This window comes from Chinchilla lanigera, unplaced genomic scaffold (genome assembly GCF_000276665.1).
Source record: "Chinchilla lanigera isolate Chin_1 unplaced genomic scaffold, ChiLan1.0 scaffold00040, whole genome shotgun sequence".
Taxonomy (NCBI): Eukaryota; Metazoa; Chordata; class Mammalia; order Rodentia; family Chinchillidae; genus Chinchilla; species Chinchilla lanigera.
Genome location: NW_004955441.1, coordinates 6243665 through 6266504, shown reverse-complemented (window position 1 = coordinate 6266504; position 22840 = coordinate 6243665). Strand labels below are relative to the sequence as shown.

The 22840-nt window shown below is 36.6% G+C and overlaps 1 protein-coding gene across 1 annotated transcript in view; it reads left to right on the top strand.

Moving 5' to 3' along the window:
- Positions 1-22840, top strand: part of Hnrnpll (heterogeneous nuclear ribonucleoprotein L-like) — a 39360-nt gene that overhangs the window by 2547 nt on the left and 13973 nt on the right. Inside the window, exons 3-8 of the mRNA XM_013517617.1 lie at positions 9291-9409; positions 14489-14726; positions 16616-16701; positions 17946-18042; positions 18127-18199; positions 22645-22716. Coding sequence (XP_013373071.1) covers positions 9291-9409; positions 14489-14726; positions 16616-16701; positions 17946-18042; positions 18127-18199; positions 22645-22716 — 685 coding nt within the window. The remainder of the gene's footprint in view (positions 1-9290; positions 9410-14488; positions 14727-16615; positions 16702-17945; positions 18043-18126; positions 18200-22644; positions 22717-22840) is intronic.

The window sequence follows — 22840 nt, the reverse complement described above, 5'->3', positions numbered from 1 at the left end:
CGGTGATTGCATCCTTGCGTACTTGGCTCCTGAGTTTTGGGGTGCTGGCTCAGCACAGGTTTTATCGCTTACGTTTTAAAAATGTGTTGGCAGGTGTCAGGGCACCCGTACTTTGTACTAAAACGCGCCTTGAAATGACTTGCATGGCAGGTAGCCCCAGATTCACGCCGTGCAAGGAGGACCTGCACTCAGCACTGTTATTAAACACATTCCTGGAGTCTTAAGCAGAAACGTTAGGTGGAGGCAGGAGGAATGCGAAAACCATTTTATTACCCACATCCAGTGCTCGGTTTTGGTGGGATGGAGACTTTCAGGAAACACAGCGACATAAACATTTTTGCCCCTTTTGGGGGTACTGCCTCAGTGACTTAGATGTTTTTTAAAAGTTTGAATTGGAATTCAGCAAACTTCTGCCGGAATTTTCTCAGTTGGACGTTAGAAGCGTTTCCATCCCTTATACGAGGCAAATTAGAAGCCTTTAAAAAGCCTCTGTTTGAATTTTCTTTTCTTTTTGTTTTTTTTTCCGGTCCCGGGAGTCGAACTCACGACCTTGCGCTTGCCAGGCAGGCGCCGTGCCGCTGAGCTAAATCCTCACCCCCTTTCTGTTTGAATTTACGTGTAAAAAATTCTGGTTATTAGTCCACAGTGTTTTCAGGTAGGAAAAAATGACAAATGAGGTGGGACCACGTTAAAAAGCAACTTTTTCTTTCCTAAGTGAAATAGTTTCCTTGTAGTTAGCTGTCCTTTCAGTTTTTGTGGCTAGGTATATGAAGAGTGAAAAAAGGGAATGCTCTACTTCTTGGGAAGTTTCAGTTCAAAACCAACTTTTTTGTGGAAGTGGGAGATAGGATTTAGGTGTGTTTCATCAATATACCTCTTTGGCCAGAAGTCTTGGTTGGGGTTTTTTGCACAGCACCATGAAATGTCTTTAAGAGTCTTGGAAAGACACTTAAAACAGTTCATGAAAGTTTGTTATTGCAAACGATATCTTGGATGTTAAAGGAACATGTAATTAACACATTGAAGTGAATTGTAGTGTGCAGTCTAATGAAATAGCACAGAAGGGCTTGAAAAGGGGCGCACTACACACACTTAGCACACTGCAGCGTTCCAGTGGCTTTGAGGAAGTCAGTTAACTACTGTTAATCTGTAAAATAGGAGAGTTGAACTACATGTCTTCCCTACCTGAAGCTGTGGTTAAGAAACTAACATAAAGGAGCTTTTAAATTACCTAGGCACAAGCTAAACATACACAGATAGAGTTAATAATTTTTTTTAATCTTACCGCAGGTACATTTCTTAGGAAAGGGTGAGTTGCTTTCATATAGCAGTACAACTCAACCTGTACTCTGAAATCTAATGAAGGCTTATTTTTGCTATTTTAAAATATTTTTTCTTGTAATTTTTAGTTCAATTTTGAAATCATTCCAACTTAGAAAACTTGCACATAATAAATTTCTTTTTTTTTTTTTTTTTTTTTTTTGGTTTTTCTCCTGTACCGGGAACCGAACTCACGACCTTGCGCTTGCCAGGCAGGCGCTCTTGCCGCTAAGCTAAATCCCTAGCCCCAAAATTTCTGTAATTCTGGTCAGCATTCCTTGGGTAGAAGTTTGTTATCTAGTACCTCATCGTACAAAAATACAGTAATTTATCCGACTGAAGAGAGTTTAGCTCAACCTCAGTAGCTCTTTAGCTGTGAGAAGAAATACCTTTGGGGCCAAACTTTGAAGAGTAAGTGCAGATTAGGTACAGTGATGGGCAGTCCTTTCAACTCTGGAAGTTTGTAAAGTACAAAGTAAAACTTCAGAGATGTATATTGTTAGATGTTTCATCATTTTCTGTGAGAGCTTTAATAATAGCCAAATTTATAAGAAAAACAATTAAAGATGAATTAATTGTTCACTGTGAGTGATCTTGAAGAGAAATGAGACGTGAGATAAAAAGACACCTTTCTGGCGCATGCCTGTAATCCCAGCACTCGGAAGGCTGAGACAGGATCATTGCGAGACCAGCCTGGGCTATAAAGTGAGTTCAAGGCCGGCTTGAACTGCATATGGAGACCCTGTCTCCGAAAGACCAAAAAAAAAAAAAAAACTCCAAAAGACAAAAAAAAAAAAAAAAAAAGACACCTTTCAAATTTGTGTGTTCTGGTACTTATTTTTTAACAGAGCAAAACCTTCTACAGTTTTAAATTCACTGATTGAACCAAGTTGGATTATGGAGGTAACTGTTACTTTGTTCTTGTAAGTGATGTTCTTATATTCAGCAGGCGTGATCTTCGAGGTTGTATTAATAGTAAATTTTTGTAGTTTATTAATTTTAAGAAGGCAACCTGACCTCCAGATGTTATGCTTTACTTAGCAAAAGCAATTGAGTAAATTGGGGTGGAGTGCCAATTTATTTTTGAGATTGTTTTTTCAATTACTGTATTATGCTAGTGAGTAAATGGCAAATATGTAAAAGTTTGAGTGATTTGTTTAAACAAAGTTCAAGTTTTTTAACTTTGAACAGATAGACTTACAGAATGGTACAATGCCAAGATAAAATTGTAGCTCCTTCAATTTCCAAATAAAAGATTAGGTACTACATAGAGAATCCAGTTTGAATTCATAATGCAGTTATACTTGCATGACATAAGTGACAGAAGTGATAGGAATATTATGAAGGCTTATTGGATGAATATGGAGTAGGAGATAGGATGAGATCATCTTGTTAGCTTAGCTTTCATAGAAGTTCAGAAGATAGAGAGCAGCACTGAAATGCAAAAGTGTAAGAATGCCCCTAGAGGTAAGTGCTAGAGTTTTGACATTTGTTATAGTAGTATGGTCCCCTGTCTCCCATAGCTAAGTTGCTGCAGAAAAGTGAGGAATTTTAGGCCTAGCTTTAAAAATTGAAAAGGAGTAGGTTTGATTTTAGCAAGTGATTGTATTTCTTCATGTTATAGTGAAAAGAATGGGCTGGACGTGTCACTCAGTGGTAGAGTGTGTGCTTAGCATGCATGAGGCTTGAGTTTAGTATCCAGCACCAAAAAAAACCTTGTAATAGAGCCAGTAGCACAATCAAGAAAGGTATTTTGGCTCTGCTACCAACATACGTTTTGACTTGACTTCCTACGGACTCAGTGATCTCTATGATCTTTTAATTCATTAAAAATAGTAATTGATGCTGATCTCAATGTGATGTGCTTGATGCTGATCTCAGTGTTGTAGTAAGTGGAAGAGATCCCATATCTTAAGATCTGTGATCCTGCATCATCTATTGCCTTTTTCTCTGTAAAACTGAGCACAACTTTCAGGGCTTGCAGTTAAAAGTCCCAGCAACAGCCTAGTGTAGTCACACACATCCGTAATGGTGTGAGTTCAAGGCCAGCCTGAACTACACAGCAAGACTCTGTCATGTCAGTGTGCTTAAATAAAATAAAAAAGGAGGTGGAGTAAGGACTTTTTTGGTCCACATAGCTAGGAAAGCCAAATTGTGATACTAGTTTCAGGCATGAGTTGATCCAGGGATTTAGATGATGTCATAGGGACTTGATAGTACCTCTGTTGTGCTTTCTTCCATGGGGTGGTAAAGATAGGTTTAGATCCTTACAGCTAGCAGATACAGTTCTTTTTCTCCAAATGTCGCCCTGGTCAGCCATTTTACATCCCCCGTTTTCCAGTTCTGGGCCACCTCTGAGGTTAGAGAGGTATGATGATGGAATTTAAAATACTGGTGGAACAATATGGAGTAAGGGAAGGGGTGTGTGTGTGTGTCATGCTGGCATTGAACCCCATGGATTTGTACACACTAGGCAGGTCTGCCACTGTGCCACATTTGCAGACCCCCCACTGCCTTTCAGAAGGGCCCAGGAGTTGTGGGTAGGTAAAAACAAGTGATTTCTACTATATGAGCCAAAAGGTAAAGGTAAATGTTTTTAAAAATTACTTGATAGGTGGGGCTATAGATTAGTGGTAGAGGACTTGCCTGACATTGTACACTGTCCTGGGCTGCATGTTGAGCACCACCCTCTGAAAATTATTTAAATAATTCTGTTGGTTATTTTTAATCTTTGCTCTATTGTGTAAATGTACCTACTATATTTTGGCTCTGCTATATTGTTTCTTTAAAAACAAAAGACCAAGTAGAGATACAGTTGTTCAGTAAGAAAAAGTATGTAGATTAAGTGTAGTATGAATTAAAATAATAGTTACAGCTGCCCCTGAAAACTTTTCTCTTTTGCCATATAAAGTGTCCAAAGTAAGGAAGAGGAGGATAACCTTACATATGTGGAAATCTATACTCATTTCTTGGTTCTCCTTTGATAAATTGTAATATGTACAGAGAAGGGTTATGGGCTAGAGAAGGCCCTTGAAATGTACTTCATAAGAGGTGTGAAAGAAGAATGGGGAGGATATGTGGCCTGATCGGCAAGGTCGGTTGTTACAAATAATGAGGAGATTATGTAGAAGAGGGAAAATGTAGGTGAAGGTAAAGGGTAGCAGGAACAATTTATTGTGCCCCTCCCTGTTCAGTAACCATGTCTAGCACTGTGCTTGATATTTTGTGTATGTTTTAATCCTTCATCATAGTCTTGCGTGATAAAGAATTTTTTTTCAACTGAGAAATGGAGGCACAGAAAGGTAAAGTAACTAGACCGAGATCATTGGGCTAGTAGTTGTCCAAAGATTTAAACGCTGGTCTGACTCCAAAAGCCCGTTTGGATGATAATCTACAAAAGATAGTTTTGGTTGAGGATTATGAAAACTCTTGTAAAATACAGTGGATGAGGTTTTTTACTTCTTGTCACTGAGACACAGTCCCCTGCAGCCACAACTCCAAAGAGGAAAGGTTTGTTTGGCTCCCGGTTTTGTAGAGGGTTCAGCCCATAGTGCCCTGGCTCCAAGAGAGGGCTGCATGGCAGAGGGACATTGAAGAGAAGAAAGAGCTCATTGACAGGAAACAGATCCAACAGTCAGAGACGGAGGGAAGCCCCCTTTCCAAGCCCACCCCTAGTGACCCACCTCCTTTGACCAGACCTCAGCTCCTCATGTCACATTTAGCTAGGAAGTCATCGGTGGACTAATCCACCAGTAAGTGATGGCAGTCACCTCCCCAGAGTCCCACCAGTGAGAGCATGTCTGTGTGTATCTAATCTAGATATTAGCCATACACGTGGTTTTAAAAATTAGTTTCATTTCCCGTCATTTGCAAGTGTTTAAAGAGGCTAGACTAGCACTGTGCAGTGGATCTGTGGATGTTTGGTGTCAGGGAGTGAAGTTTTGAATTCGATGTTGGTGTTTTAAAATCCTGTAATTACAGGCAGTAGAAGTTGCTCAGTGTATTGAGCATGTGTTGTGCATGGAGATGCAGGGAAAACAAAAGAGCTTTAAAGACTGTGTGTCAACCCTTTGTGAGTTTAGAATTTAGACCTGTTTAGGAAGAGGTGTTAATGGGCATTTGTCTAGTGGAAGACTAATTTGTACTATATGGAGTTTCTCTTCTCTGCAGTAGATTCTGGTCTCCAGTCTGCAATGGGCAAGATTAACAGTTGCAGCTGGTATTACAAGGGGCTGGGGATTTAGCTCAGCGGCACAGTGCTTGCCCGGCAAGCACGAGGTCGTGATTTCAATTCCCGGTACTGGAAAAAAACCAACCCCGCACCCCCCCGCCAAGAAAACAATTGGTATTACTGGAGTTTTTCCTTCAGATGGCCTTTGAGGGCTGAGGGGTTATCACTAGACTGGTCTGGAGCCTGTGGTAGGGGCCAAATAATGCCTCCATTATAAGTGGCACAATTTATCTATAGAAGGGATTACACAATTAAAAAGAAGTATGTGTGTATTGCACACATACTCATTTGCTGGGTGTACACCTAGGTGGAATATTGTTTCTAGTCTGGTAGGTAATGGATATACTGTACCAGAGCATAGATGTGTAAAACATTGGAAATGGAAAGTCTTACGTGAATTTGAAAGTGACTGTTAAACTGGAGGTGACATGACAAAAGTATTAGTAAGTGTATAGATAAGAATAAACAAATACTGATTTATCTGCCAGTCTAGGAATCAGATGCATACTGCAATGCTTAAAAAGAGGTAGTTTTAGGACTGGGGATGTAGTTCAGTGGGTAGAGTGCTTGTCTATTGGGGTAGAGGCCGTGGGGTTGGATCCCGAGCGCTGAAAGGAGGGAAGGAAGGAGTTGGGTGGGGGTAGTTTTAGGTGAGGTAGAAGAGGCTCTACAGTGACTTTAGATTACTAGTCACAGTATGAGGAGAGAAGAGAAAATAGCGATTTAAACTCTGGAGGGATTGGTAGAAATAGTTTGAAAAGTCTTTTTTTTTTTGGACAAGGTCTTTCTGTGTATGTGCAGTTCAGGCTGGCCTGAACTCCCTCTGTAGCCTTAGGCTACCTTTGAACTCCAGGCAATCCTCTTGCTTCAGCCTCTCAAGTGCTTTATTACGGGTGTACATCACTACATCCAATTTGAAAAGACTTTTTTTGTTGTTCTTTTGGAGACAGGGTTTCACTATACAGTTCAGGCTGACCTTGAACTCACAGGGATCCTCCTGTCTCAGCCTCCCTTTCCTCCTGCCTGGGCCTTCTGAGTGCTGGGATTATAGGTGTGCACCACCATTCTGCCCCACCCCCCCTGGACCCGTGATCAGACTCACGACCTTGTGCTTGCCAGGCACTGTGCCGCTGAGCTAAATCCCCAGCCCCTGGCTTTTTTTTTTTGAAAGGACGTTTTTGATGTATTAGTTTTGGAAACAACCCTAGGGTTTTACAAATATTTTAGTAAATATTTTCATAAGAGAGGAAATTTTATGTCAGAGAAAAGGGGACGTAATTTAAAGTTAGAGAAATATCACGGTAGATAAACTTGTAAATGGCAGATTCATTGAATGGGACTAAGAGAAGTATAAAGAGTGTTAGCATATGTTTCCTGCCTTGAGATTAAGAAAATAACATCTTCCTCCAGTTACCATATTGGTCACATTTAACATATTCCAATTCTTTATAAATTTTATTGACACATAATTGCACGTATTTATAGGGTACAGTGTGATAATTTGCTACGCATGTACATTATATTGATCATATCAGGTAATTAACATTTCCATTTCTCTAGCTTTGAGGGAATTACTGTGGCATATTAAAATGAGTTCTTCGGAGGAATCTTAAAATTGGTCCGGTAATCTATTTCTTTGTGAGAAAGACCAGTTTGAAAAATAGTCGTCGCTGGACATACTGGCACACACCTGTAATCCTAGCACTTGAAAGGTTGAAGCAGGAGGATTGCTGAAAGTTGGAGGCCAGCCTGGGCTACAAAATGAGTTCAAGGCCAGCCTGGACTACATAGTGAGACTCTTGTCTCAAGAAAAAAAAAAGAAAAAAGTAGTCACATTTTTGGCACTGTATTCAGGATAATGATTGCTCGTGATGGGAAGGGAGTAGGAGGAGGAAAGGGTCTGATTAATTGATGGGTAATGTTTTATTAACTGAAGTAGATGTGGGCTCGGGTGTTTTTTATAATGTTCTTCATACCTTTTCATAGGTCTTAAATACTGATAATGAAATAATTTTGTAGCTTTATTATATAGAAAGTTAAATTACATATATTCAGCAGTATTTTTTCTTTTTTCTTAACATTTTTCTGTAGAGGGTTTTATCCCTGCATCAGTGTATCTCTATTTATATACATATGTTTTTCCCCCTACACCATTTGAAAGTAAGTTGTGGCTATCGTGATACTTAATCTTTAAATACCCCAGGATTCCAAAGAATACTGTTTTCATGTAACCATTATTACCATTCTCATACATAAGATAATGGTAATTCTAATAAGTAAATACGACATTCTCTCTGTAGTCACATTTTTCCAGTTGTCCCTAATATGTCTTCTGTCACAATTATTATCTGTTATAAATTGAAGGCTCACCTCTTTCACATTTATTTTCAATCTGTTAAATCCCTAGTACTGTATTTTGGTACTTTTTGAAGTGTCCAGGCTGATAGAGTTTTTTGTGCTTTTTAATGTTGATTTGAGACAAGGTTTCACTATGCAGTTCAGGCTGGCCTTGAACTCACTTTGTAGCCCAGGGTGATATTGAACTCAGTGATCCTCCTGCCTCAGCCTCCTGAGTGCTGAGATTATAGGCCTGTATTGCCATGCCCAGCTAATGACTATCTCTTTAACCATAGAAAACATTGAGTATAGCAAGTCAAATGAAATTTTAAAGATTAAATTAATATTTACAAAGGACTGAATTGGTTAAATTCAGCAATAATATAAGAGCAGTCCTGTGATTCTATAGTTTCTTTCTTTAAACTCCTGACATACTTTTTTTTTATTGGCAGAGTTACTCCACTTGTTACATTATTTTCTTAAAAGTCTGTAGTAAAGTCAGATTGTTGTCTTTAAAATAAATTAAGTTAAAAATTAACTTAATTTTCTTAAAACAATCGTTAATGTTTAATGATAAAACAAAGTTTTCAGATTAATACGTTTTATAGTATTTTATATATACATGGATTGTACACAGAACTTCCAAAACAACTTCTAATGTAAGAGAAATGTGAGGTAGTATTTGTAAATATAGATCTTTGTCTTAGTAGAACTTGAATAAGTAAATGAGAGCTATGTATATTTTTGAATAATGCTTATAGACATTATATTTTAAAACAAATTTCAAGTTTCTATACTTTTTTGAAACATCCTTCTGGACATACTCAAAGATATACAATAAAGTATATATTAAGAAAATCATACTTGGTTTTTTAATTTAGACTGCATGAGATCCTGACTTTCTGGAGTTAAAACTAAAATTATGAGTATTAATTTCTAACTGTAGCATTTTGTTGAAAATTTTCTGGGATTTCCTTGAAATTGAAAAAAGTTACTAAATTTCTTTTGTATTTTTTTTTGAGATGGAATTCTTTTTTTTAGAAATTCAAAATTTTTAGCCGGGCATGGTGGTGCACTCCTGTAGTCCCAGCATTGGGAGGCTGAGGCAGGAGGATCTCAGAGTTCAAGGCCAACCTGGGCTACATAGTGAGTTCAAGTCCAGCCTGAACCACATAGTGAGACCCTGTCTCAAAAAAAAAAAAAAAAAAAAAATGCAAAAGAAATAAAAAATTTTCAGCCATTCAGTTTATAACTTTATTCTTAGGTTCTTTTGCTAACTTGTTCTTTTGCATTTTGGTTTGGGATTTTTTTTTAAATGTTTGCTTTTTAATACAGAGAGATTTACTGAAGGGTGGAATTTAGACTTTAAAGTTATTAACTAGAAATTATTTTCTCTTGCTAGGAGGCAGGTGGAAGTCATCATAAGGTTTCTGTTTCGCCCGTTGTCCATGTTCGAGGACTGTGTGAGTCTGTAGTGGAAGCAGACCTTGTGGAGGCTCTGGAAAAATTTGGGACAATATGGTAAGGACAACAGGGACTTTATGTAAGATGAAAATAGCGTGGTGTAGAACAAGCCTTGCTCGCTTGCTATGTGTCTTTGGGATTGAAGCTAGATAGTGCTGAACTACATTGCCAGTTCTTTCTATATTTTAAATTTTGAAACAGGGTCTCACTGAGTTTTGCAGCTGGGATCCAGGTTGCGATTTTCCTATTTCAGCCCTCTGAGTAGCTGGGGTTGCAGGTGTGCACCACCACGGACCACGGTTGGCTTGCTGCATGATTAGCATTGTGTATGTGTTAAGTTTGCCTGTGACTATATATCTTTGGAAACTTCTAGCTTGTTATTTATTGTGGTCAAGTGGCAGGAATAGCTAGATAAGCACTATACTATTGAACTGCTTCTTGGCCTTAAGCTTGTTATTTTTAAACTCCCTGGGTTTGTGCATAAGTTTATTTTTGTAGCTTTGTGATCACTTCTCACTGACAAGTGGTATGTAAAGTTTTAAGTGAAAACATAACCAGAGGTGGGAGAGGGGAATAAAAGAATTAAGATGTGTTGTATACATGTACCCACACCCCATCAGAAATATGATCATTATATACTATAAACATACTAAGAAAAAATAAAAATTGCAAAAAACCCCATAATTAGAAAATTAAATTTCCTGCTAAAGGTAGACACTTGAGCTTTTAAATTATTTTTGGAGTATGACTGGCTATTATTAATATGGATGATCTAGAGTGGGTTTTTTTACGCATATGTTTAGGGGTTTTATTATAGGCATCATCCAAGGCACAGACCCAAGTTGAAATATATAAACAAATTTTAATACAGTTCCTGAGATAGCCTGATTGCTCCAATTTTACAAAAATTTTTAAATATTTTATGAAAGTTTGAGTAATGAAAAAGTAATAATTCATCAGAGATATTAACAGAAATGGGTCTTTTCTTCACACAAATAGGAATAGTATTAGGTGACACTTTCTATCATAGCATTTTATTAATTTCTTTGGTGACCTCATTGAATGGTGGGTCATTTGGCAAACATGTGGTCAACTGTGGTCAGTTTATATCCTTCAGAAACCACGGTTACAGACTGTTTGTATTAGGATGTGTAAACTAAGAACCTTACATGGCCGTCGTAAAGCCCTTATGGTGAAGTGTCATGAAGAGGATGGCATCAGTCCTTAGTCATACGGACTGGATGTTGGAAATCAGCTCTGTCTGAAGAGTTACGTATCGATGCTGACGTCGGCCCTAGACTAACCCCAGTCTCTAAAGGCCCACTAATAATATAAGTGGTACATTGTCTGATGGAATTATAAAGAAGTAAATGTATTATATATTGAAGGCTTTTACAATTAATTTGGGTTGTTTTTTTTGAGGCAGGGTCTCACCATGTAGTTCAGGCTGGCTTTGAATTCATTGTGTAGCCTACACTGGCCTCAACCTCAGTGATCCTCCTGCCTCAGCCTCAGAAGTGCTAGGATTACAGGTGTGCAGCGCTACGTCCGGCTAAAATTAATTTCTTAAAGCTAGGAAATACTGAGACAAATGTCAGAAAGCAAGTTGGTGACTTGTTGGAAATTTTAGGGAAAAAAACCACTATTTTAATATTTTGATGTCAGTTAGCTATAAATGAGTGTTGGGGATGGGGGTTGGTGAGTATAGGGTATGGTGGCACATACCTGATTTCAGTCAGCTACTCAGGAGGCTGAGGCAGGAGGATTATAAGCTCAAGGCAAGCCTGGGTAACATGAGACCCTGCCTCAAAATAAAAAATGTAAAAAGGGCTGGGCATGTAACTCATTTGCCTAGCCATGTATAACCCCAGTACAAAAAAAAGAAAAAAACACCCAAAATTAATAATTTCAGTTATTTCTGGGTATCCTGTCCATTTTTAGACTGTGTACTGTCTGATACTTTATCTGTGGTATCAAGTCCTCCATATATGAATGCCATTTAATTAATTTGTGTAGTGCATCCATCTGCCTGAGGTGTTATTACCTGGTTAGCAAAATCGTGAATAATTGGAACAAATTAGTGTATGATTAAGAGCTTAATTGGCATAAATAAATGTAATAGAAGTTTCAGTGGAATGAAATAATAGAAGGTGGTTGCTGTTAAACTGAAAGAATCTTGAACAACCTCCATTTAACAATTTTGCTTCAAAATGTTACATTTAAAATGTAAAATATAGGGCTGGGGATTTAGCTCGCCGCACAACGCCTGCCGGGCAAGTGTGAGGTCGTGAGTTCGATTCCCGGTACCGGGGGAAAAAAAACAAAAAACAAACAAACAAAAAAATGTAAAATACATTCATAGAACCTTTGCCTATTTGTTTACTTATTTAGTGATATGTATTAGGATTATAAAAAGTATAGGAACTGGTCATTTTGAAAAGGTAGTAAATCACCGATTTCAATATATAGTAAATTGATACCTAAAAACTGATACATATCTGGTAATCTGAGCAGCTTCTTTGAAGAAAACAATATATAACAACCATTGTTAATTCCTATCATCTTGTTTTGAAATCCTGTATCGTTATTTTTGTGTTGTTTTGTTTTTGTCTTCATTGTTGTTTTGTTACTGTTTTTCTCTTGTTTTTTGGTTATTTTTTCTCTTTAAAATAAAAAAAAGAAAATTAAAAAACCCTGATACATAGTAAAGTTAAGGAGAAACAATAGGAACTAATAAGAAATAACAGAACAACAAGTTAAGAATGGTTGTGTCAGGTTGCTGTATTTTATCTTGGTCTTTTGTTTTTATTCATTAGTATGTTTATGTATTAAAATCAAAGGAGTACTTAAAAATATCTCTTCCTCCCCTATTACAGATTTTGGATAGTGATGACTATACTAGTTCTAAAACAAAACTTTTAAACTTTTGTACATTGAATCTGTTGCCTTGAGTTTGTTTTTTTTTTTTTTTTCCTGTACTGAAGATTGAACCTAGGGGATCCCTACCTGTCAACTGTATTCCTAGCCCTCTTCATTTTTTATTTTGAGACAGGGTCTTGCAGAGTTGCCCAGGCTGGGCTCAAACTTGCAGTCCTCCTGTCTGATCCTTCCAAGTGCTGGGATTACAGTGTCTGCTACTGCAGCCAGGTGCCTTTTTTTTTTTTTTTTTTTTAAACCCTCTTCTCTCCTTGGTCTTTCATTCTTTCTCACATTACTGCTTTTTAAAAGATTTTTAGAGCCGGGCATGGTGGTGCACTCCTGTAATCCCAGCACTCGAGAGGCTAAGGCAGGAGGATCGCTGATGCAGGAGGATCGTTGTGAGTTCGAAGCCAGCCTGGGCTACAAAGAGAGCTCAAGGTCAGCCTGAACTGCATGGCGAGACCCTGTCTCAAAAAGACCAAAAAAAAAAAAAAATTTTTTTTTAAATTATATACCAGATAGTTTAAGTACATGGTATTGTCTGTGACATTTAAATTTTTCCTTCTCTGTCTTTATACAATGATACCTTCAAATTTGTGCTTCTAGCTCATGTTTAACTTAGTTATAGAAAGCAGTTTTATTATGACTGAGTGTAAATGAGGCACTCTGGGAAGTCAGGGCAGGAGGATTGCAGTTCTGAGCCCTGCTTAAGCAACTTAGCTAGACCTTGTTTCAAAATACAGTAGAAAATAAAAAGAGCTGGGTATATAGTTCAGTGTGAAGGCCCTGGGCTCAATCCCTAGTACCAGGAAAATTTTTTTCTTTATAATATTTCCATAATTCCAAATGATGCTTTTAACATGTTTACTGGATACTATCATTTATGTTAAATCAATTTTTTTGTTTTGTGAAAGAACATTATTCTTGAATTTCTTAGCATAATTTCAAGGCTTATTGTTTTTCATATGTAAGAACTTCAGTTATAGAAGAAATGTTTTCTGTCCTGGAGTTTATATCTTGCACTTACAGTTGATTAGACCCAAGGTCTTACACGTTCAGTATTTATTTTTTTATTTTTGAATAGTATAGGTGAGACAGTTAATAAGACTCCTGGACCAGCAAACACCGAATATGTACTATGTGCCAGGCTCTATTTCTTGATTCTGAGTATATAGAGATGAATGTGGCCAGATTTGTAGGAAATACAATAGTACCTACTTTTATTAAGGGCTCCTAGTAAGACAGGCACTATGCTCAGTAGTGTGCGTACAGTAACTCAGACTTCAAAGAATAGCGATTTTTCTGGGTCATAAAATGGTCTGTTTTTTACTAATACTTTACCATTGTTTCTAAAGTGAAGTGATAGTCCTGGTGGCTGGATCAGAAGTAGTAGTGTCATTGAGTGTCTGACCTAATTTGATTTCTCTGGCCTTCTGCTGTTATAAAACCATGTTGATGATATTTAAAACATTTATAAGGTTCTTGTTTCTGTGAATAGAGGACATGTTTTCAGTACAACAAGTGATGTGCTGGGATTTTTCTTTTTTCTCCCGTCATTTTGTTTTGACTATTAAATTATATTCCCCTCAAAAGAATATATTATGAAAAGTAAATACTAAGCCAGTAAATACCAAGTGTGGTGGTGTGTGCTTACAATCCCAGCACTTGGGAGGCTGAGGCAGGAGGATTTTTTGTTTTTGTTTTTTTTCTCTGGTACTGGGAACCGAACTCACGACCTTGCGCTTGCCAGGCAGGCGCTTTTGCCGCTGAGCTAAATCCCCAGCCCCCATGAGGCAGGAGGATTGCCAGCAAGTTCAAGGCCAACCCTGGCTACGTAGTGAGTTCAAGACAAGCCTAAAAGGAAAAGCAAAATACCTCACGTTCCCGTCCATAGGGACAGTTGTTATGATGCCATATTCAAGTGATTATCTTCTCATGGACTCTTTGACATTTCACAGTATTTTGGAGAACAGTATTTATATGAACTTTGATCACTCTGGTTGTTTCTTTTTATCTTTTGGTTGTCTACTTTTAAAAGTATACTGAATTCTTAGTTACTACTATGGGCACTTACTGGGAAAATTCAAAGGAGTTAGTATGATTTGTATGATTGTGATTATTTACAAGTTGACATTTTTATTAAAGTCTGTTTTTACTTGAGAATAAGTAATGTCAGTTGAACTTGTGATATTTGGTATTTCCTATTTGTCTTTTCAGCTATGTGATGATGATGCCGTTTAAACGACAGGCTCTAGTGGAATTTGAAAACATAGATAGTGCCAAAGAATGTGTGACCTTTGCTGCAGATGAACCTGTGTACATTGCTGGTCAGCAGGCTTTTTTCAATTACTCTACAAGTAAGAGGATCACTCGACCAGGAAACACTGATGATCCATCAGGAGGCAACAAAGTCCTTTTGCTGTCAATTCAAAACCCTCTTTACCCAATTACAGTGGTGTGTATTTTAGTTTGACGAACTGCTTTTGTAATGACTAATGTATGGTTTTCTTATCTGGCGCCTAGATAATTTAGAATAGTTTTAATTATTAAAATTAATCATGGCTGTAAAGTTTAATGAACAAAGAAAAAATAGTGCTGAAGCCAGAAACACTAGAAGTACAGTTACCATAATTAGTCACTTTAAAACTTTGATTATTTACCACCAGGGAGAATTGTTTTACAGTCAGATGCACATACATAGGATGATTAAATAGTACTGTGTTCAAATAAGGAAGTTATTGTGGTGTAAGACGCACCGCTGTTGATCACATCATAGTTACTTTAGGACAGCCCTTTTAAGACTGGTGTTTACGTAGTTTCCTGCTGCTTTACCCTTTCACAAATTAAGAATTTTTTAAAAAGATTCATATTCTGAACAAGATTGATTTTTCTACTTAATACTCAGCATGCTGTTTTATAAAGCTAATGACAAAGACAATCTGGTGTTATTTTCAAAATAGGGTTTTGCTAAGCAGGCTGACCTTGAACTCAGGGCAATCCTCCTGTCCCAGTCTTCAGAGTGCTGGGATTACAGCCGTGCACCACCACTCCTGGCTGGTGTCTGACCCTGACATATATATAAATTCTTTTTTCCTTGCAGTGACTAAAATAGCATGGTCAGGGACGCTTCAGTTGGTATGGTTTCTAGTGTGGGCATATGATAGAGGTCATAAACTTACAGTTAAATATAAGGTACTTTAGCTTTAATTAGTCATATTTGTTTACTTTGCTAATATCAAAAAGACTAATATATTTAAAATATTTGGTGCTTTAGAAAAAGAATGTAATTACAGATACTTAATTTTTTTTTTGTCTTTTTGAAACAGGGTCTTGCTATGCAGTTCAGGCTGGCCTTGAGCTCACTTTGTAGCCCATTTTGTAGCTCAGGCTGGTCTCAAACCTGCAAGAATCCTCCTACCTCAGCCTCCGAGTGCTGGGATTACAAGTGTGCACCACCATGCCTGGCCAGATACTTAATTTTTGTTATATCCTTACTACCTGATAGTGCAGCTATGTGATTATAGATGTTCAAGACATTTCTTAAAAATTGAAGAATTACTCCTCAGTGAGTATTTAGGTTCTGAGTCACAATGACTCAGTCATCTTGTTTGGTGACACGTAACCAAAGATCCTTTCTTGTATCTTTTTTTTATAGTCCTTGTCTCTTGATAAATGAACACCAGAGTTCTAGTATTGCCATAGTAAGTATTTATTGCTGTAATCAAATAATTATAATTTTAAACATTCAGAGACATTTGGGAAAAATTTACATGGTTACAGTTTTGGTTTTTATATCGCCGGAGGCTATTTTAGTCACCTGTTAGAAAAATAAATACTGAGGAGTCGCTAGGAGATAAAATAGGTAACAGTGCTTCTCAAACATTTTCTTAGGAGAGTCTCCAATGTTAGTGTATTATGTAAGGAGAAGTAAATATCTTAAAGTTTTTAAAAGTCATTTTAAAAAACTAGGTTAGAGGCTGGGACTGTACTCATTGGTAAGGGCTTGCCTAGCATATGTGAGGCCCTGAGTATGGTCCCTAGAGCTGCAAAAATTTTTTTTATGTTAGTCTACCTGGGCGTAGTGGTGCACATCTATAATCGCAGCACTCAGGAGGATGAGGCAGGAGGATTACTGAGTTCGAGGCCAGCCTGGGTTGCAGAGTGAGTTCAAGGTCAGTCTGAACTACATAGCAAGACCCTATCTCAAAAAACCACACACACACAAAGTTTAACTTGTAATTAATAGGAATGAAATTTTAGTTTTTTGATAAGATAAAATAGAGCATACTTTCAATGTTTTTCTAAATATAAAATGTGAAAAAATATTGTCTTTCATCTTCATAGGATGTGTTATACACCGTATGCAACCCTGTTGGAAAAGTACAGCGCATTGTTATATTCAAGAGAAATGGGATACAAGCAATGGTTGAATATCCTTTATTTGTAAATTTTTAATTGCTGTGTATGAATGTTTTATAAGTCATATGGAGCTCTTTTCTAATTAAGCCTTTCTAAACAGGTGGTGGTTACTTTTTTCTTCCACAAAAATCTACTTGGCTTAGATTTTAAAAATGAAAAGTATAGTACCCGTACAGAATTTTACTATTTTGATAAGGATATCTTGTTATCATAAACAGTCCAGTACTTCATCTTACATTGTGAAATAATACTAATAGGTAATGTGGACAGTTTGTACCTTTCTGAAGTGTACCCCAAATGAACTTTTCCCACTCTCCCCTTAATATAATTTGAAAGTAGCAAAACTTTAATTACTAGAATTTCTCTTAGCCCTTTCTCTTAAACCTTTTAAGCTGGTCATGGTTTACATAAGATCTTCTCTAGGTTAAGTTTGTTAATATGTTCACTGAACACAGCAAGTTGTAAGACAGTATATATAATACAGTTTTTTTTCAGTGTGAAGGATTGAGCCCAGGGCCTCGCATGTGCCTGACAAGCCCTGTATCACTGAGCCACATCCCCAGCCCCAAACTCATTTTTAAATGTGATGGTCAAAAACCTCAGCCTATATTTATGCATGGGCATGCATAGGAGAAGGTAGGAGTGTATAGCAAAGTCTTTAATGGTACTTGCTTCTAGTAAAGTATTGCTACTTTCTATTTTTTTATTTTATATGTTTTAGTGGATTTTTTTTAAAAATAAAAATAATTTTTACAAAATAAAATTAAATGATTGTAAAATCTTCTCAGAAATCTATAAGAATTAAATATTTGTATTATTTTGACTCTGAAATGTACTTCTCTTTTTAAGAGTAAAATGTTTCTCAGTTCAAGGTTGCAGATTGTCCTTTGTTAGGAAATAGGACCATGCTTCATTATTTTTGTTTGTTTGTACCGGGAATCGAACTCAGGACTTCGTGCTTGCCAGGCAGGCACTGTGCCACTGAGCTACGTCACTGGCTCCCTATGCTCTATTCATGTTATTCCCAAATTGATAAAATGCTACATTTCTGACAACTTAGAAGGATTAATGTACATTGGTTATATTATGTTTTCTTTGGCACCTTTGACTTAAAAGTCTTATGCCAAAATTTATGTAGAACTTTATTTGATAAACATTTCCAAAAGTAAGAGTTACTCTGATTATTTTTAGTTGTTTGTGAGTGAAGAGTGATTAAATATTGGGTACCATAAAACATTTCCTTAATGGAGTTTATGTTTGAATCGGTCCTTTGTGCCCAGAAAGCCAAGGCAGCACTTAATGGAGCAGATATATATGCTGGATGTTGCACACTAAAAATTGAATATGCAAGAGTAAGTATTTTTCCTACATTTACTCAAAGAAATATTTATGCTTTGAGTATATGATTTGAACTTATATTATTTTCAACTCAACAGCCAACTCGTCTAAATGTTATTAGGAATGACAATGACAGTTGGGACTACACTAAACCATATTTGGGAAGAAGAGGTAGGTCCTTTATGCATTTTAGAATGTACTTACCTGCTGACGAATTTTTACATGCAGTTAGATTCTTTTGTCCTGAGATGAGCTAGTTAAATCACAGGAAAACCTGGTTGGTGAATGCTCTTGTTGGAAAAGGCCATGTAATGCTGGAAAAAAGCCTTGAACGTTAGTGCCCCCTACTGGTATGTACTGAGCTACTTAAATTTAGTTCAACAAGGAGCCCATACATACAGGCACGCCCGCAGTTCAAGGACTTGCATTTCTCCAAGCAGCTCTCTCTCTTTCGAGGGGAGGAAACTGATTCAGAATATTCCTTACAAACTGCAGACTTGCACACTGCTTCTCTATGGAAAGGACTTTTCCCCCAAGCTGGACGAGGCATTAAGAAGGATAGAGGACTTCAGCAGGCTGACTCTACACTTCATCATGCACAACATCGGCATCAGCAAAAAGCCCTCTGAAAAACTCAGACTTGCAATTCACCTGACTGCATACTGCATGCACCATCACCCCAAGTTTTTAAAGGAGGACACTTAACAGTACTTCAGACTTGCATGGGATGAACACCACGATAGACTGTGCCCATTTATTCAAGTTGTATGTGTATATTGGTCTGATTTCCCTTAAGGTTTCAGTTGTAGAATCTAAGACGTTTCACTAATGAAAACTAGACTTTATTTACAATGTTGTAAATCTTAATGCCCGTTACTGTAACTGTTTGCAAATTAGATTAAAATTGTTAATGGCCGATAACCAGAGTCAGTTTAACTATAGGTCTTGGGAATTTATACAGTGCTCAGCCACAACATACTAAAAAGATGTGTGGATCAGAAAGGTGCATATTTGGCTGGGGGTATATCTCGGTGGTAGAGTGTGTGCTTAGCATGCTCAAGGCCCTGTGTTGGAGCCCCAGTTGGTCTTTTTTTTTTTAAATGCACATTTGCTGCACTTATATTTATTTTGTTTTGTTTTTTTTTTTCTCAATTATGGACATTAAACAGAAATTCTAACAAAATGATAAGGTTTTTTTATGTAAAAGGTGTTTTTCTATGTGTGGTTTGATTTTTGTGAAGTGGCTGTTTATACATTGTCACTTTTTGTAATATTTAAGGTTATCATTTATGTTAATTTGTATAACTAGAAATTTTAATATTTCAAGTATAGGTGAAGGTAAACATGTCTGTTCAACTTAGAATATATTTAAACTTGATAAATCTGAAAAATAAGAGCATTTCATTTGAGATGCAGTATCACCTATAGCCTAAAAAAAAATCTAAATTTAATGAGCATAGATTTGATAAAATTGTTCAACTGTGTGGCAATTCTGGAATATACAAATTAAAATGTGGATCTTGTAAAAACAAGGGGGCTGCAGTATTGGCTACATCTGAACTACAATATCAGTGCTTGAACCACATACTGGAAAAACAAGATGAATGTAGTTGTAAAAGTCAACTAGAAAAAAAGTGTATGACATCCAAAATACCTTGGGCATTGGGTACTCTAGTGCATGTATTCTAGCAAAAGACATTGTGATGATCTTTTGCATGTTCAAATATTTAAGGCTTTTGGATGATTGGCTTAATTTTCAATTTCTGGGAAATCATCTTGGTTTATGCATGGGGTTGTAATTTGTTTGTGTGCAGCTTTGACTAGACTCCAAATTTTTCACTACTTCATGAAGGTATGCTTAACCTCCCTGTGGTACAGTTGCATTCAGTATTGGAAAACAGCCTTAGCACTCAAAACAACAGGCTACGTGGTGGATGAGAAATCGCTCGCTTCTGTCAACTTACAGTAGTTACTGAACACTGAATGTTGGTTTTGTTTACTTAAAAATAGTTTGAGTTGCATTTTTTAAAATACCTCTTAAAAGAGTTAGATTTAAAGCATGTTTATATGTATTCTTTAAGAAGATCAGAAAAAAAAATAAAAAGATCAAAGGCCTACACAAAGCAAGCTTAGATTATTTTTCCATACAAGTCTAGTCGTATCTATTTAAACACGTGTAAGGTAGATAATTAGTGAAATATAATTAAAGGAGATAAAATTTTATTTATGCTTTCAAAGGAAAAATATTCTTGTTTTCTCATTTCTCACATACAGTAAATTATATTTTGACCAGACTATAGCAGTTTATGCTTTTGTTTCTGTAGTGATCTTAGCTTGCGCGCAAGGTAATAGACAGTTTTGAGAACTTTTATGTTTTGCCCAAATAGAGATCTTCATATATCTTCTTCTACCAAAAAAAAAGGAAGAACCTTTAGTTTAAAAATACTTCATTTTAGAGACTTCTTTTCACCCTGTTAACATTTTAGTGAAAACAGTCCTTAGCCTGAATTCCAGGGAAACCCTCCAGAAATGTGGGGCAAAACTTGTATATGTGTGCATCTTTTGGAGAAGAAAGTTCATAACTTCTATTAGATTTCAGTTGGATTCATGAAAACTTAGAGACAGTATTTGGAGACTAATGTATTCAGTGTTTGATTTCTCTGCTCACTTCTATTTTGTGTGACTTCATATTAGGTAGTGAATGTTTCAGATAAGAATTATTAATAGTGAGAATGTATGCCTGAAAGATACCTGTGAAATTGTCTACTCTCTATTCCTTCATTATATGAAGATTGTGAGTTTCTGTGACTGTATAGCAAATCAGTAGTTTAGTTGGAATCTTCTCATTCCCAATCTAGTTCTCTTTCCTTTAGCACACTGATAGTACATATATCAATACAGTAAAGCCATGAAGATACTATGGTGGTTTTGATTTTAAGATTTCTAGAAGAGGTAAGGAATTGTATTTAGTGTTCAGTGGCATATGCTTAAAGAGAGGAATAGTAACAGAGATTAGCAGACTGGATTGATTTAAGAGCAGTGAGACTTAAATGGTGAGAGAGATACTGGAAGACATGTAATTTTTGTGTGTGTGTGTGTTCTTTTTGTTTTCTTTCCAGTACTGGGAATCGAACTCACGTCCTCACGCTTGCCAGGCAGGCGCTGTGCCACTGAGCTAAATCCCCAGCCCCAAAGACATGTCATTCTTAAAAAGGAACTTTGAGTGTTTACACTGGAGAAAGCAAGACTTTGGGGATATGGAGAAAGGGTCACAGTACTTTCCAAGCATATGGAAGAGGTTTCAGATAAAGACTGAGTCTGTAAAGGTCCAAATGGGTTAGAATATGGACAGAGGATTAATACCAAAATTGATTTTCTTACAATTTAGGATATTTAAAAACATAAGGGAAGGTAGTTAGTACTTGTTTGTTACTGGTATTGATTAAGCAGAGACTAGATGGTCCCAATTAATAGGGATAATACGAGAGTTTTTATGTTGAGTAAAAGTTAAAGTAGATGACCTTGGTCTCTGCCAATGCTGTGATACTTGGAATAGGTAATTAAAATTGTATTTCTCTAGACTGAAGTGAAAATTAAAATATTTCTCATCTCCCATAAAATGCTATTGGTTTAGGTGGCTAAGGGTATATACAGAAAGCCTTCCTCTCAATTTTCAAAGACTAGAATGACCAATGCTTTAAGTTATATAAACAAAAAGGTCTTACTGGTCGCTATAATTTAATCAGAAACTTTCTACAAGTATTGTACAATGATTTTTGAAATTTATTGATCAGCATAAGAAGTTCTGTTTTGGAAACTACAAATAATGTTTTAATTGATGTCTCAAAATTTGGGAAAATTGGCATGCCTTTCCTGAAAATATAGCTAGAATACAAATTATCCTTGAGTATTGTAGTATTCTCATCCAATAATGTAGCCCCCTTGGTTAGCTTTATCTTGGCATATTTAAACTTTGGGAGTTGGTCATATTCTGCCTGATGTTAAGGTTTATAGACAATGTCCTATCTATGATATCATACAAGCCAGTGATGTGCAGATTTTCAGCTCTCAAGTCAGTAGGTGTTTGTAAATATGTGTATATCCATAAAAATACTCTGTGTTTACTGATTGTGAAACCATGTAATACAGGTTGTTGTTGGCTTATGCTGAAACTTCTTGAAAGAAGCCCACTTTGAAAATGTGTTGCTGTTGAAGCTAATAGTATGATTCAGGTACTGTCTTTCAAAAGTACTGCACTTAAAGCTTGTTTTAAAGACATGTATTGGTAAAAACTTCTGTACAGTGTCAAAACTCTCTAGCTGTGTGTACATTCACTTTTTGCACAGTATCTCTTCCCTTAAAATTGAAAGTGTGATTGTATTTGGCATTTGCCAAAAAGTTATTTTCAAGTTAAGTGGAATTTGTTAGATAGAATTATTTTCTTAAACTTTTGGTGTTTGTATTTAAATTGGATATGAATGGATGTTTAAAGTTAACCAGGAGTCATATTTCTTTATGAAGTATAATGGATGTTTTGAATGGGTGTTTCCCATATGAGAACTCTGTGAAGTATTTGGGTCAAAATTGTTAAAACCATGTTTCTACTTTTGTGTCAGATAGAGGAAAGGGTCGCCAGAGACAAGCCATTTTGGGAGAACACCCCTCTTCGTTTAGACATGATGGCTATGGTAAGTTTGTCAAGGCAGAAGGCAGGTAGTATAGATGAATTGTTAGACTTTTTCCATTTCTGATGAAGAGTGGCTTGTTTCTTGCCTCTATATTCTTCCTACCTGATGTGGTTTATTTGGGAGT